We start from the raw sequence: 13,983 nt of genomic DNA, 5'->3' as shown, positions 1-13,983 counted from the left end.
CTGGGAGGGGTCCCAGGTGTGTCCTAGCCTTGCTCATACTCAAGGAGATTTGGCACTCGCACATATTAGTTTACATCACAGTCATTAAGTTAAATTGGTCAACCCCACTTCAGTCAGCAGTTAAATTCACCTTCATGTCAATCACCACAAACCCTCAACAGACACAATCACCACCGACAGAATCAGCCGGGTTTCGCTGCTCAGGACGAATTTGGCAAGAGCACTTTCAAATGAGATAAGATCGGATAAAAGGGGAGCCCTGTCAATATCACCCTCAGTGATTATCACACATGCTTATTAACAAATAAAACAAACCATTGACAGAGATATTGTCATACAGAACCAAGTTACTATAATGTTTCCTAGGTTTTGAAGCTATCACTTATACTTGGGAACTATCCAGTAGATAAGCTCAATTATTTGTTCACAGTGGAGACCAGAAATGTGTCACACTTGTATAATCTTTTCAAACTGAACAAACCTGTTATTGTGCCATTGTACTGGGCCTTGTGGAAGCCCCTAGCAGCTCGTAGAGTCCCTGTTTGGTTTGGTATTAGTCAATAATGGGGAGGTTTAGACTGCTGAAGTAAAATCAAATCAACATTCAACGTGAAGCTGCAATCATTGCTTTTACATTGTCAAAACGAACCAAAACCACCTGTTACAGTATCAGATTGTTTCACTGAGCTATAGCGTCCTAATAGTGTCCTACATCAATTACTCGTCTCTACCGGTCGCCTTTCCCATGCCTTTGCTCCGCCCCTTGCCTTATATGGCTCTAGCTCTGAAAGCATGCAAGCTTCTTCTTGAGAAAGCGTTGATTTCAGAATTGGCAAACGAATGATGGCGAGCAAAAAACAAAGCATTTAAAAAGAACAATGTGTTTGTTTGCGTGAGTCTTCCATCTAGTGGAATTTCTTGGTAAAATAAAATCACTGATCGCAGCTTTAAAGGTGCAATAGCCAAGATTTGGATGTAGACTGATCTATCTATCTATCTATCTATATATCTATCTATATATATATATATATATATATATACACATACACACATCCACAGAGCTTTTAGAAAGGTGTGGAATAAAAGTATTGCTTTTCCACAAAATCTTTGATTATTAATTATTATTGATGGGTCTGAAATGAATGTTTTGTTTACCTCCGTCTGAAATGTCTGAGGTTTGGTTCGCGCCTTTAACAAGGCTTGTGAGCCAATAGTATTACGACGTTGGCACCATGTGGTAGCTCAGGAGCCTTGTTAAGAGTGTAAAGAGGTACAATTATTAGTCTACATCGAAATCTTGACTATTGCACCTTTAAGCAATAAGCCACAAGAGGCCGTGGTTTACAGTGATTTTAGAACAGCTAGGGGATGTTGTTAGGCACGGCGCGAAGGCCTTAAGAGGATTATTGCTTTTATACAACAGTTACATCATCGCGAAACATTATGGGATAAATACTGACTATTTTGGTGAGCAATGAGCCCTAGCAACCAAATTGGCTATTGTGGATAATGTACCTAACTGCTTCCTTACTGTGCAACATATGAACTGAATTGTCAAAACAAAATACCGATACACTGGTTATACTAGCCAGCTTGTGTTTCCAAATATTTTGGCTGCCTGTCAGTATGGCCTCCTATCATGATTGACGGCCCCAGCTGAGTAGCATAGCTTTAGATGAACAAACAAGTTTTTGTGAACATGCTTTTTTCACCAACTATTAATACAACAATACAGTAAGAGTAAAGAGTTACTTTATATAGCTAGCTAGCTAGCTAGCTAGAGATATATAACCTGAACTCGAAGGGTCGCGCAACCATCTGGGAGGCTTCATTCGAAACCATTTGGAAAAGGGCAGGCACTTTGAAAAACAATTGGCAGGTGATGGGATGAACCATCTGTCTATCACGGTTCCATATCAGCCCTTCTCGCTGTCGTCACACCTAAACCACGCCAGCTGCCAGTAGCAAGCCAGTAGTTCCTCCTCATGAATTCTACTTGGGCACAAACTGATTCAAATGGAGCTTTTCCAGAGTGATGTGTGAGAGAAACCGAATGTGAGCTCGAGAGATCAGCGTTTTGTTTATGATAAATGAGCGGAGCCGCCGACAGCACCAGAGTGCATTCGCAGGTGCAACGTTCAGAAAGTTTTTGGAAACACTGAAAGAAAGGGCCTTGCCAACAAAACGCCTATCAGCTGAGTCTGGAGAGGCTGCTGCTCTCTCAATTAGCTACACAAGGATAGATAGCTAGTTATTTAGCTAAAATGTGCAGTAATAATTCATATATAACTGTAAAGAGGTCTTACCCGTGGTATACCATGAATAACCAATCAGATTGTGTGGTCAGAACTACCTGTTATATTGCAAATGGCCATATAGCAGTTTTTGTTCAGAGCAAATCGTTCCATTGTACAAGTACACCTATTTTCATGGCTCTACTCAAAAGTGACAAGTCTTTTGAGCTTATCAACTGGACTATATTGTACCGTCAAGACAATATGAGTCTGAGTTGTTGGAGTTGTGCAATTTCCCCCCCGGGGATCAATAAAGTACCTAAACTACTACAACTGTCTGTGACTGTGGCTTGCCTAGAGGGGGCCGTTAGTTCTGCATTGGTCAACTTCATTTAGGGTCTTAAACTTATAGTTAGGCTTTGAAACAGGCCCTGGAATTTCCTATTGCAAAAAGTAGTTACTTAATGGGGAGGTTTCAATCTGGATGTTTAAATTTAAGTAAATGAAATGTAGGGGGCTGCCACTGGATGTCCATGCCTCGAAATACTGTAGTAATATATGTACTGACTGCAATATCTTGAAGCTGGTTTCACATACAGTAAAACAGCCAAGATAGTTTAAGCAGTTTTAGAATGTTTGTAGTTCTAAAATGTCTCTCTGTTCTAAACTTGCATGTGAAACTTAGCACTAAACATAAATGCTCATGACTAAACAGAGGCCCACGCCATCAGTGAGAAGCAGAGGCCTTGTGCCGGCTGACACCAACCCTAAAAGGCTTCAACATTCAAGAGCCACAAATTGCCCAGTGCTTGGCAATGGTCAGTTGTGGCACAGTTATGGTGTGTATGAGCAAATACCAGTTGTAGATGACAATCAAGAAAAACATGAACATACTTTTTTTTTCCTCATTTCTTACCTTCTCACACATTACGAAAGTTGTATTATCAACCCAGGGCCTGAGAGAGGAGTACGACGCTGATTAACAATTAAACACGGTCAGATACGACTGGTCTGTAGCTCTGTACTCCGTTCAAACTTCACACATTGGTCTGGAGCTGGATCCCTATCAGCAAAACTCTATTCAACCATTATTGCAAAAATGTAAACACCCTTCAAATGTATCATGAAAATATATGCATTCAATAAAATATCCCCATCTGAAAAATGTCAGCGTAGATCTAAGGCGTCTACTGTACTTTCATCGGTTCAAATAAGCCGTAATAAGCATTGGCATGGTGAGGATTATAGTTGGTGTGTTTGTACTGTATGTGCTTCAGCGACGTGACTCACTAGACAGCCAGATTGTAATGAAAACAATTTACAAGGTCTCATATGTCAAACATTGGCCAAATACAAAGAAAGTAATTTAGAGATTACAATGTTTACACTGATAGTTCAGAGGCTGTGATCTTAAGGAATAAGACAATGCTAGTTCTATTACCAAACAACATAGCAAGAAAATCCTGCATAAGCTTCAACACAACGGCATTTTCTTTTTTTACCATGACAAGTAGCTTACATACTGTTGTTATGTACATATAGTAGCAGCATTAAACCACTGGAGTTGTGATTACCAGATTACAAGACGTACCAATCCTTTTTCTCACTCCAATATGGCTGTCAATGTGGATGAGGTGAAATGTGTCATTCTTGCCATTTTTTGGTCAAGCTAACCTGGAAACGACAGAATCCAAAGGAGTGAACTTGAACCCTCACCTTCCTCATGCCTTCACTAACATGAACTCCTCCAACTTCCTCATTCCTTTTGTCACATTTGAGTCTCTTTCCCCATAGTTTTTCTAAGAGTCCTAATGGCACATTGATTTGATTCATCATGTTTATACAGTTAGCAGTAAAGATTTGGCACTTTAAATGTAAATACAGTCTTTCTCTCAGAACATAAGAACAGTTCTAACAGTAATACACCAGTACCCAGTGGCGATGTAAGGTGATACTTTGGTCTCCGAATCACCGACTGGATTATAAAACAGACAACTATTTGAATAAATTAATAAATAAATAAATAAATAAACAAATAAATATAATCACTCAAGAGCTTACTGCATGACCTTCCATAGTGATATATATTTCTCTTTAAATTTAAACCTTTTAAACCTTTCAGCGTGCTTCAATCTGACACTTGCCACTATTCCTGGTTGTCAAAATCAGCTCTGAAAGGGAAAATAAATTAACAAAATGTCCTTGAAATGTTTGGCCAGTATTCTATCCATTCAGTCCGGCTGGTGTAATCTCTGTAACACTCCTATGAGAAGGAAGTACTGACTGGGAACTTGAGTGGCCTGTATCTGATCCAACGTTCAAAAGTGCAAAGTAACCATAGTCACAAATCGTCTGTAGTGGGCCAGATATGGAATAAGTTTTATACAGAATCATACGACACACTGCCCTCCAACTTCTGCACTGGGTAGATAGAGAGGATGGGGGGGTGGAGGAGAGGAGGGGGGCGAAGAGTTGAGGAGAGAGGAGGAGGAGAGAGGAGGTGGAGGAGAGGAGGTGGGGGAGAGAGGAGGTGGAGGAGAGGAGGGCAAAGAGAGTTGAGGAGGAGGAGAGGAGGTGGGGGAGAGAGGAGGTGGAGGAGAGGAGGGCGAAGAGAGTTGAGGAGAGAGGAGGAGGAGAGAGGAGGTGGGGGAGAGGAGGAGGAGAGAGGAGTTGGAGGAGAGAGGAGGGCGAAGAGAGTTGAGGAGAGAGGAGGAGGAGAGAGGAGGTGGAGGAGAGAGGTGGTGGGGGAGAGAGAAGGCTGTGAGGAGGTGGAGGAGAGAAGAGGAGGAGAGAGGAAGAGGCTGTGAGGAGGTGGAGGAGAGAGGAGGAGGAGAGAGGAGACTGTGAGGAGGTGGAGGACAGAGGAGACTGTGAGGAGGTGGAGGAGAGAGGAGGTGAAGGAGAGAGGAGACTGTGAGGAGGTGGAGGAGAGAGGAGGAGGAGGAAAGAGGAGGTGGAGGAGACAGGAGAGAGGAGACTGTGAGGAGGTGGAGGGCAGAAGAAGACCTCATGGAACTGATTTGCCACCAGGGTTTGCTACTATTCTCATTCCATACCAGCAATTTCCAAATCTATATCAAATCTAGAGGAGAGTAAACATTTAATTAATTTCACATCTTTCTCAAAGCCCAAATAATACCTTCTATGATGATGGGGGTTAAATTTACAATTCCAAAGGATTGTGCAAAATGTTGTGGTACTAATTCCTGAGGGCACGTACGCAGTCCTATACACCATCGGCTGTCCTGTCCAACGCCCACAGCAGAATACTTGCTTGTCATCTGAGGAATGCACATCAGCATATTTGAAGGGAACAACCAGAAACTTTGTTTTTTCATTTCAGCCACTGCTCAATTAATATGCTAACGAGGAACAGTAAATGTCAACTCCATCAAAACTTTCAGCAATAGTATTAGTAGTAGTCCATGGAGGGTTCATTACGAGATGGGACTACACCCTAGAAAGAAATCTAAAGAATGACAAGGAAATAACGATCTAGATCGTTCCTGGGGCAGTGTACTTTCATCTCACACAAAGCATGATGGGTAAACGCGGAGCGCCACGCGCTCCACAGCTATGAGCGGGGGCCTAAAGACGCGCGTCCTCGTTGGAACAAACACAACGCCGAATGGATAGAGCCGCGAATCAGGCCGGTCATACGTGATGCTGCTAAACCTACCGAACAGCCTCACTCCGAGGGTTGCAACATTTCGGGAATATTCACAAACTTCCCCAAAAGTCCCAACGGGAATTTATGGGAATTCATGGAAATTAACGGAAATAAACTGGACATTTCTGGGAATGAACAGGTATAAATTCATTCTGTTTTCTAGTTTATTCCTTTTAATTCCCATTAATTCCCGTTAATTCCCATTGAAGGTTTGTGAATATTCCCAAATTGTGTAACCCTAAGTCACTCCACATCCAAATCACATAGAATAATAACTGGACACACCCCTAGGAGGGGCTTCCTGCGCTGTTTACTGGTATATATATATACGCACAGAGAGTTTTCAGCAAGTTTCTAATTAGGTACCTGTACTGCAGATGAAGCAGTCTGGTGGTGGGATGGGTGGATGACAGTGAGGGGTCCAGTGTGCTGTGCCTGTCCACTCCAGCGGTCCACCCACCACACCTCCGTCCATCCATCCATCCCTCTCCTCTTCTTCCTCCCCCCCCCCCCCCCCTCCTTCCTACAGAGGCAGGTCTGTGCTGTTGTGGCGAGTCTTTCTGGAGGTGCCGTCGTCCCGTGGGAGGGCCTTCTGCAGGGTGGACATGGCGGCCGTCTTCTTCAGGTCGATGACGGCGTAGAACTCGCTGCGCCGCGGCGGCTGAGGGCCGCACGGGAGGCGCTGGTGCTGCGGCTGCGTCTGGGCACCGCCCCCGACGCCGCCGCCGCCGCCGCCCAGGCAAGGCGTCTCCCCCTCCAAGTCCACCTGGATGTAGTTGAGCTGTCGCGAGGGCGGAGGCATGTGGCCGTGCTCGCAGCCCAGACCCCCTCCCCCGCCCCCTCCCCCCGAGCGCCCACGGAAATCGAAGCTGAATATTCGCCCCCCGCCGCCGCCGCCCCCCCGGTCCGCCCCCTGGCACGGCTGGGGGAGGCGGGGCGGCTGCGCCACCTGCTCCGTGTTGACGTAGTTCTGCAGGGCGTCCCGGTGTAGCACGCCGCCGCCGCGCCCGTCCTGGTGGTAGCCGTTGGGCGTGCCCGGGCCCTCGGAGAACTCGTACTCGTCGAAGTCCTCCTCCTCCTCCTCCTCGTACTCGTCCTCGTCCTCCTCGTCCTCGTCCTGCTCCTCGTCCCGCTGCAGGGCGCGGTACTCCCACACGGGCGGCAGCGACGGCAGGTTCTCGTAGTTGAGCAGCGCCGTGCGCCGGTGGCCCCCTCCTCCTCCTCCTCCTCCCCGCTCGCAGGGGTAGCCCTGGGGGGGCAGCTGGGAGGGGGCGTGGGGGTGCAGGGGGTGCGGGAGGGAGTGGCTGTCCCCCGTGGTGGTGCTGCTGCTGCTGCTGGACGCCACCGACTGCGACACGCTACTGGGGCTGAGCCTCAGGCGCCGGCCGCCCCTGCCCAGCCCGTTGATGTTCTCGTAGGTCAGCTGACTGCCCTGCTGGCAGCCCGCCTGGTGCTCGTGGAGCGCCGCGTGGCGGTGCAGGATGTGGTGGTAGTGGTGGTAGGGGTGCGAGTTGCACAGGTGCAGCGGGGGCGGCGGCTCCTCCCCCTCCGTCTCCGAGCCCGTGGCCCCGCCCTCCGCCGGCCCCCGCAGGCCGCCGCCGCCGTGGGGGTTATGCCCGTGCCGCTCCCTCTCGCACTCCAGCAGGTGGCGCTGTGCCGGCGTGGGCCCCAGCATGAACTTGACCTCCTGGGAGGAGGGCTGTAGGAACACCTGGGGCTCTTTGCGCTCCTCCAGGGGGCAGCAGTGCAGGCTGGGCGGCCCCCCGCCCGGACCCCCGCCGGGCATGGACCCCCGGGACGCCTCCGGGAGGGTGTGCACACAGTGTCGGCCGGAGAGGTCCCCCTCCACGCTAACGGTGTTGACGTAGGTGTGAGCCTGGACAGATGGGAGAGCCGGGGTCAGTAAGGAGACCAGTCACAGTGGGGGGTCAGGGCTAGTGTTGTCATGATACCCCCCAAAAATACGATACCGGCTAGAAAATATCTCAATACCGATACTGAAACTGAAACGATACCACGGCAAAAACCTAAAACATCAGGAAAAGTAGGCTAATGGAATAATCCAATGTCAGGTGTAGCCTACTGGTCTCAGTGTTTGCTGTCTGCTGAGGCGGAGCAGGAATGTGAACTGTTTAAACTAAATAAATTACATCTATATTTAATTGTATTCTTTTATTCATTAAATAAAATTAAAAAAAACTCTACTTTTTAAAATAATAAGCTTGGGATGCTACAATTGTAAATGTCTGCTCTGCTCCACTAGTCTGACACTCAGATTGAATTGCCATTCAGATTCAGGGGCGGGAGCCAGGCTACTGATCCTCTCCTTCACTCTGTCCGCGTGCAGCAGAGCGGGTCACAGCCTCACAGCACAGAGCAACGGTGTTCACGTTACGGCATGACGAGCTCCAGAGTTTACAGACTGACTCATTGATGTTATGAGGTTCCCCGGCTATTAGCATTGGGTTTAAATATGAAATATTACCGAATAGGCACTTTTGGACTGGACTGGCGGTTGGCACGCACTCATCTTAGGGAGTAGCAAGAGGGACAGAGCGAAGCAGAGCGCTACACACACACACACACACACTGCCCCAGAGGGACAGAGTAGCAGAGAGGGAGAGAGATGCACACTGCCCCGACACACCGCCTCGACCCAACTCAGAAATACGGCTCATTCAAGTTCCTGTACTAATGAAATGTGGTATTGTACCGTTTTTGACAGGTGGGTATCGGGGTATCTTTCTAGTATCGGTATAATGTCCAACACTAGTTAGGGCTAGGATTAGTGAGGGTGGAGAGGGTTAGGATTAGTAAGGGTGAGAGGTGAGAGGGTTAGTGATGGTGAGAGGATTTGGGTTAGTGAGAGGTTAAGGGTTAGTGAGAGGTGAGAGGGTTAGTGATGGTGAGAGGGTTAGTGATGGTGAGAGGTGAGAGGGTTAGTGATGGTGAGAGGTGAGAGGGTTAGTGATGGTGAGAGGGTTAGTGATGGTGAGAGGGTTAGTGATGGTGAGAGGTGAGAGGGTTAGTGATGGTGAGAGGGTTAGTGATGGTGAGAGGTGAGAGGGTTAGTGATGGTGAGAGGGTTAGTGATGGTGAGAGGGTTAGTGATGGTGAAAGGGTTAGTGATGGTGAGGGTTGCGAAGTGAGAGGGTTAGTGATGGTGAGGTGAGAGGGTTAGTGATGGTGAGAGGGTTAGTGATGGTGAGAGGGTTAGTGAGGGTGAGAGGGTTAGTGATGGTGAGAGGGTTAGGGCTAGTGAGGGTGGAGAAATGAGAGGGTTAGTGAGGGTGAGAGTGTTAGTAATGGTGAAGTGAGAGGGTTAGTGATGGTGAGAGGGTTAGTGATGGTGAGAGGGTTAGTGATGGTGAGAGGGTTAGTGAGGGTGAGAGGGTTAGTGATGGTGAGAGGGTTAGTGATGGTGAGAGGTGAGAGGGTTAGTGATGGTGAGAGGGTTAGTGAGGGTGAGAGGGTTAGTGATGGTGAGAGGGTAAGTGAGGGTGAGAGGGTTAGTGATGGTGAGAGGGTTAGTGATGGTGAGAGGGTTAGTGAGGGTGAGAGGGTTAGTGATGGTGAGAGGGTTAGTGAGGGTGAGAGGGTTAGTGATGGTGAGAGGGTTAGTGAGGGTGAGAGGGTTAGTGATGGTGAGGTGAGAGGGTTAGTGACGGTGAGGTGAGAGGGTTAGTGAGGGTGAGGTACCTGGTCCTCGAGGCCCATGAGGCCGTGACCGTGGTCGTCAGCCAGGGAGGGCTGGGAGGACTCGGCTCTGATGGGGTATCCTGGGTAGCCGTTGGGAAAACCCTGGACTGGGAACGCTGGTGCTGCAGGCAGAGGACAGAGTCAGGACTACATCTCCCAGAACACAGCATTCCTGATCAACCATGTCAAGATTAACTCTATAAGATCACAGCATTCCTGATCATCAGTGCCAGGCCTACCTCTACAAGAACGTTCCTGACCAACCTCACACCTCTGGAGACAATAGTCCCAGTGTTATTTATTGCATCAAATGTAGAATGCGCATGTGTGTGTGTGTGTGTGTGTGTTCCTCCTCCCTCCTGGCTGCTCTTGTACTTTTACTTTAACACTTGGTTAGGCTCTTAGATGCTTGTTTAGAAAGGAGATGCACGTATGAGTTCTGGTGAGTAGTAGTACACTTGACTACCTACATTGAATGTACTCATTGTAAATCGTTTTGGATAAAAGTGTCTGCTAAATGACTGTAATGTATAATGACTGTAGTGTGTGTGTGTGTGTGTGTGTGTGTGTGTGTGAGTGTGTGCGTGCGTGCGTGCGTGCCTGTATGTTTCCGTGTGTGTGTTTGTGTCTGCATGTGTGTGTATGCATGTCTGTGTGCAAGTGTGTGTCTGCGTGTGTGTATTTCATGCTGTAGCTGTCTTACTGCTGGGGGTCTCTGTGTCTGTGTCTGTGTGTGTGTGTGTGTGTGTGTGTGTGTGTGTGTGTGTGTGTGTGTGTGTGTGTGTGTGTGTGTGTGTGCGTGTGTGTGTTTCACGTTGCGGCTGTCTTACTGCTGGGGTCTGTGTGTGTGTGTGTGTGTGTGTGTGTGTGTGTGTGTGAGTTTCACGTTGCGGCTGTCTTACTGCTGGGGTCTGCGCGCGTGTGTGTGTCACATCGCGGCCGTCTCACTGCTGGGGTCTGCGTGTGTGTGTGTGTTTGTGTGTGTGTGTCACGTCGCGGCCGTCTCACTGCTGGGGGTCTGCGGCGTGCGGGGCAGGTCCATCTCGGGGGTGTGTCCAGCGCGGCTCATCATCATGGGCTCCTCCACCACGTTGATGCTGTTACACTGCATCAGCTCCTGCAGCAGGTTGAAGATCTCCTCCGCCCGCGAGCACTTGAATGCAAAGATCCCTGAAGAAGACCAGAGGGGAAACGGATGAGTGAGATCCCTGAAGAAGACCAGAGGGGAAACGGATGAGTGAGATCCCTGAAGAAGACCAGAGGGGAAACGGATGAGTGAGATCCCTGAGGAAGACAAGAGGGGAAACGGATGAGTGAGATCCCTGAGGAAGACAAGACGGGAAACGGATGAGTGAGATTCCTGAGGAAGACAAGAGGGGAAACGGATGAGTGAGATCCCTGAAGAAGACCAGAGGGGAAACGGATGAGTTAGATTCCTGAAGAAGACAAGAGGGGAAACGGATGAGTGAGATCCCTGAGGAAGACAAGAGGGGAAACGGATGAGTGAGATCCCTGAAGAAGACAAGAGGGGAAACGGATGAGTGAGATCCATGAGGAAGACAAGAGGGGAAACGGATGAGTGAGATCCCCGAAGAAGACAAGAGGGGAAACGGATGAGTGAGATCCCTGAAGAAGACAAGAGGGGAAACAGATGAGTGAGATCCCTGAGGAAGACAAGACGGGAAACGGATGAGTGAGATCCCTGAGGAAGACAAGAGGGGAAACGGATGAGTGAGATCCCTGAAGACAAGAGGGGAAACGGATGAGTGAGATCCCTGAGGAAGACAAGAGGGGAAACGGATGAGTGAGATCCCTGAAGAAGACAAGAGGGGAAACGGATGAGTGAGATCCCTGAAGAAGACAAAAGGGGAAACGGATGAGTGAGATCCCTGAGAAAGACAAGAGGGGAAACGGATGAGTGAGATCCCTGAAGAAGACAAGAGGGGAAACGGATGAGTGAGATCCTTGATCCCAGAAGACAAGAGGGGAAACGGATGAGTGAGTCCCCAACGGCAGAGAAAATATAAATAAATAATGGGAGAGATGTATACAAAATTTGTGGATAGTGCAGAGAGAGCCTCCCCCTACAGGTATGAATGTATTGTGCGAAAACGTCATAACGTTAACTAGCAACAGGTGCCACCGAGCTAACTTAGCTGTGTAACGTTATGGGCTAGCTAATGCTGCCTTGCAAAATGGACCAATTTGGGGGTTGGGGGGGCGCGGGTGTGTCACTGTTTTCAGAGGGGAGGCCCACATTGATGGAGTTTTGGAACCCATGGATTAGAATGTCAAGAACATATGCTAGTGTGGTAAATACAATGCTATAGATAGATAGATTAGACAGACAGACAGACAGACAGACAAGATAGACAGAATGGATGGATGGATAGATGAAATAACTATCATTTTAAGGAACAACAAGTATTGTAACAATCTTAAATACCAAATTAGCACATTATGTTATCTAAATATGTAGTAAAGCACTACTGTATAGTCTATAATATAATGTCTACAAGCAGTGAGGCGTGACGTCGTCGTCAGACGCGGCTGGTCGAGGCCCGGGGGGGGCGGGGTGTAGCTCACCCTGTCCGGTCTGACAGCGGCGCCCGCTCTCGAAGGAGAAGAGGTTGGAGTCGTAGCCGTAGCGGCGCAGGCAGAGGTATGGCCACCGGATGGCGTCCCGCTTGCGCGTGTGCAGGATGAGCTCGGTCTGGGTGAGCTCCATGGTCCCGGAGCCCAGCTCGTTGCCCTCATCGTCCACATTGGTTACCTGTCAGACAATGTTACATCAGTGGTAACCTGCCACACAATGTTACGTCAGTGATAACCTGCCTCACAATGTTACATCAGTGGTAACCTGCCACACAATGTTACGTCAGTGATAACCTGCCTCACAATGTTACGTCAGTGGTAACCTGCCACACAATGTTACGTCAGTGGTAACCTGCCACACAATGTTACGTCAGTGGTAACCTGCCTCACAATGTTACGTCAGTGGTAATCTGCAACACAATGTTACGTCAGTGGTAACCTGCCACACAATGTTATGTCAGTGGTAACCTGCCACACAATGTTACATCAGTGCAGTGGTAACCTGTCAGACAATGTTACATCAGTGGTAACCTGCCATAAAATGTTACTGTACATCAGTGCACATTGGAGATTAGTTTAGCAATCACACCATTTGTCCTACACTCAGAAAAGATCGTAGCCTACAGTGTGTTCAGATGATTTGGAGGCTACTGTGCAAAATACAGTTTGAAAGTTAATAATCACAATTATATTATATTACAGTATATATATATATATATATATATATATATATATATATATATATACAGAGAGATAGAGATACAGACAGACAGACAGACAGACAGACAGACAGACAGACAGACAGACAGACAGATAGATAGATAGATAGATAGATAGATAGATAGATGAAATAACTATCATTTTAAGGAACAACAAGTATTGTAACTATCTTAAATACCAAATTAGCACATTATGTTATATAAATATGTAGTATATCTAAATATGTAGTAAAACAATATTGCATAGTCTATAATATAATGTCTACAGGCAGACTAGTGTTTTGAGATGAACCTTGAATTTGGTGAGATGGTTGTCTCGGATGGGGTCCCTGTACAGACAGCTCCAGCAGCTCCCCATAGCTTCAGCAGACCAGCTGAAACCTGAGGTCAGCAGATACAACACAGCACTAAGACTTCACCACAAACCTGTGAGGGATACTCTGGGTGAACAACAAATTTGTCATGCAACGATACGACACCAACCAAAAGCCTTTCACTCACAAACCAAAACAACAGAAAATAAGAGTTCAATGATTTCATTTTTTGGTTTGTGACAGGCTTTTGACACACAATGTCCGTACTCAGTCCAGGCCATTAGTGGAAGTGATCCAAGCATCAATCCCAGAATCCTCTGCTGGGTGTCATGGTGGGAGAAGTGCTGGTGGGTTGGATCATCACATCCAGGTGAAGCACCGTCTTCTCCCTCCTAAAAGCAACACAGACAACAGCCTTTAGAACTGAGAGCAAAACAAAACACTCTACATGTTGCCAATGTGGCAGGCCTCCCCAAACTCTGGGGCAGGGAGAAATCATATCCAATCAACACTCGTATAATGCTAATAAAGATGAGGACAGTAAACATTTCAGGACAGTAAACCAACTCAGATGTTGGGACATTTCATCTTGTCTTCTGGCCAAAATTATCAGCACGTGTGGTTCTACAACTTTCTTAGTCCATTTTATAATAACATTTCGGGGAACAATAAACACCCTATAATAGAAAGATTCAATGTACAGGTAGATGTCAATATCAGTGCCCTGTTCATATTCATATCTCATGCCGCTG

General features: G+C 47.6%; 1 protein-coding gene across 1 annotated transcript; it reads right to left on the bottom strand.

The window, feature by feature from the left end:
• Nucleotides 1–6,427: 6,427 nt before the first annotated feature.
• Nucleotides 6,428–13,275, bottom strand: frs3 (fibroblast growth factor receptor substrate 3; the record flags this gene model as incomplete). The annotated part of the gene is made up of 5 exons (XM_084445545.1): nucleotides 6,428–7,780; nucleotides 9,604–9,725; nucleotides 10,612–10,773; nucleotides 12,190–12,376; nucleotides 13,210–13,275. 5 exons carry the CDS (start codon nucleotides 13,273–13,275, stop codon nucleotides 6,428–6,430), a joined length of 1,890 nt encoding a protein of 629 aa, XP_084301671.1.
• Nucleotides 13,276–13,983: the final 708 nt, after the last annotated feature.

This window comes from Borostomias antarcticus (genome assembly GCF_949987555.1).
Source record: "Borostomias antarcticus genome assembly, chromosome: 11".
Taxonomy (NCBI): domain Eukaryota; kingdom Metazoa; phylum Chordata; class Actinopteri; order Stomiiformes; family Stomiidae; genus Borostomias; species Borostomias antarcticus.
Note: the sequence above shows the minus strand (reverse complement) of the source record. Positions and strands in the feature narration are given on the sequence as shown.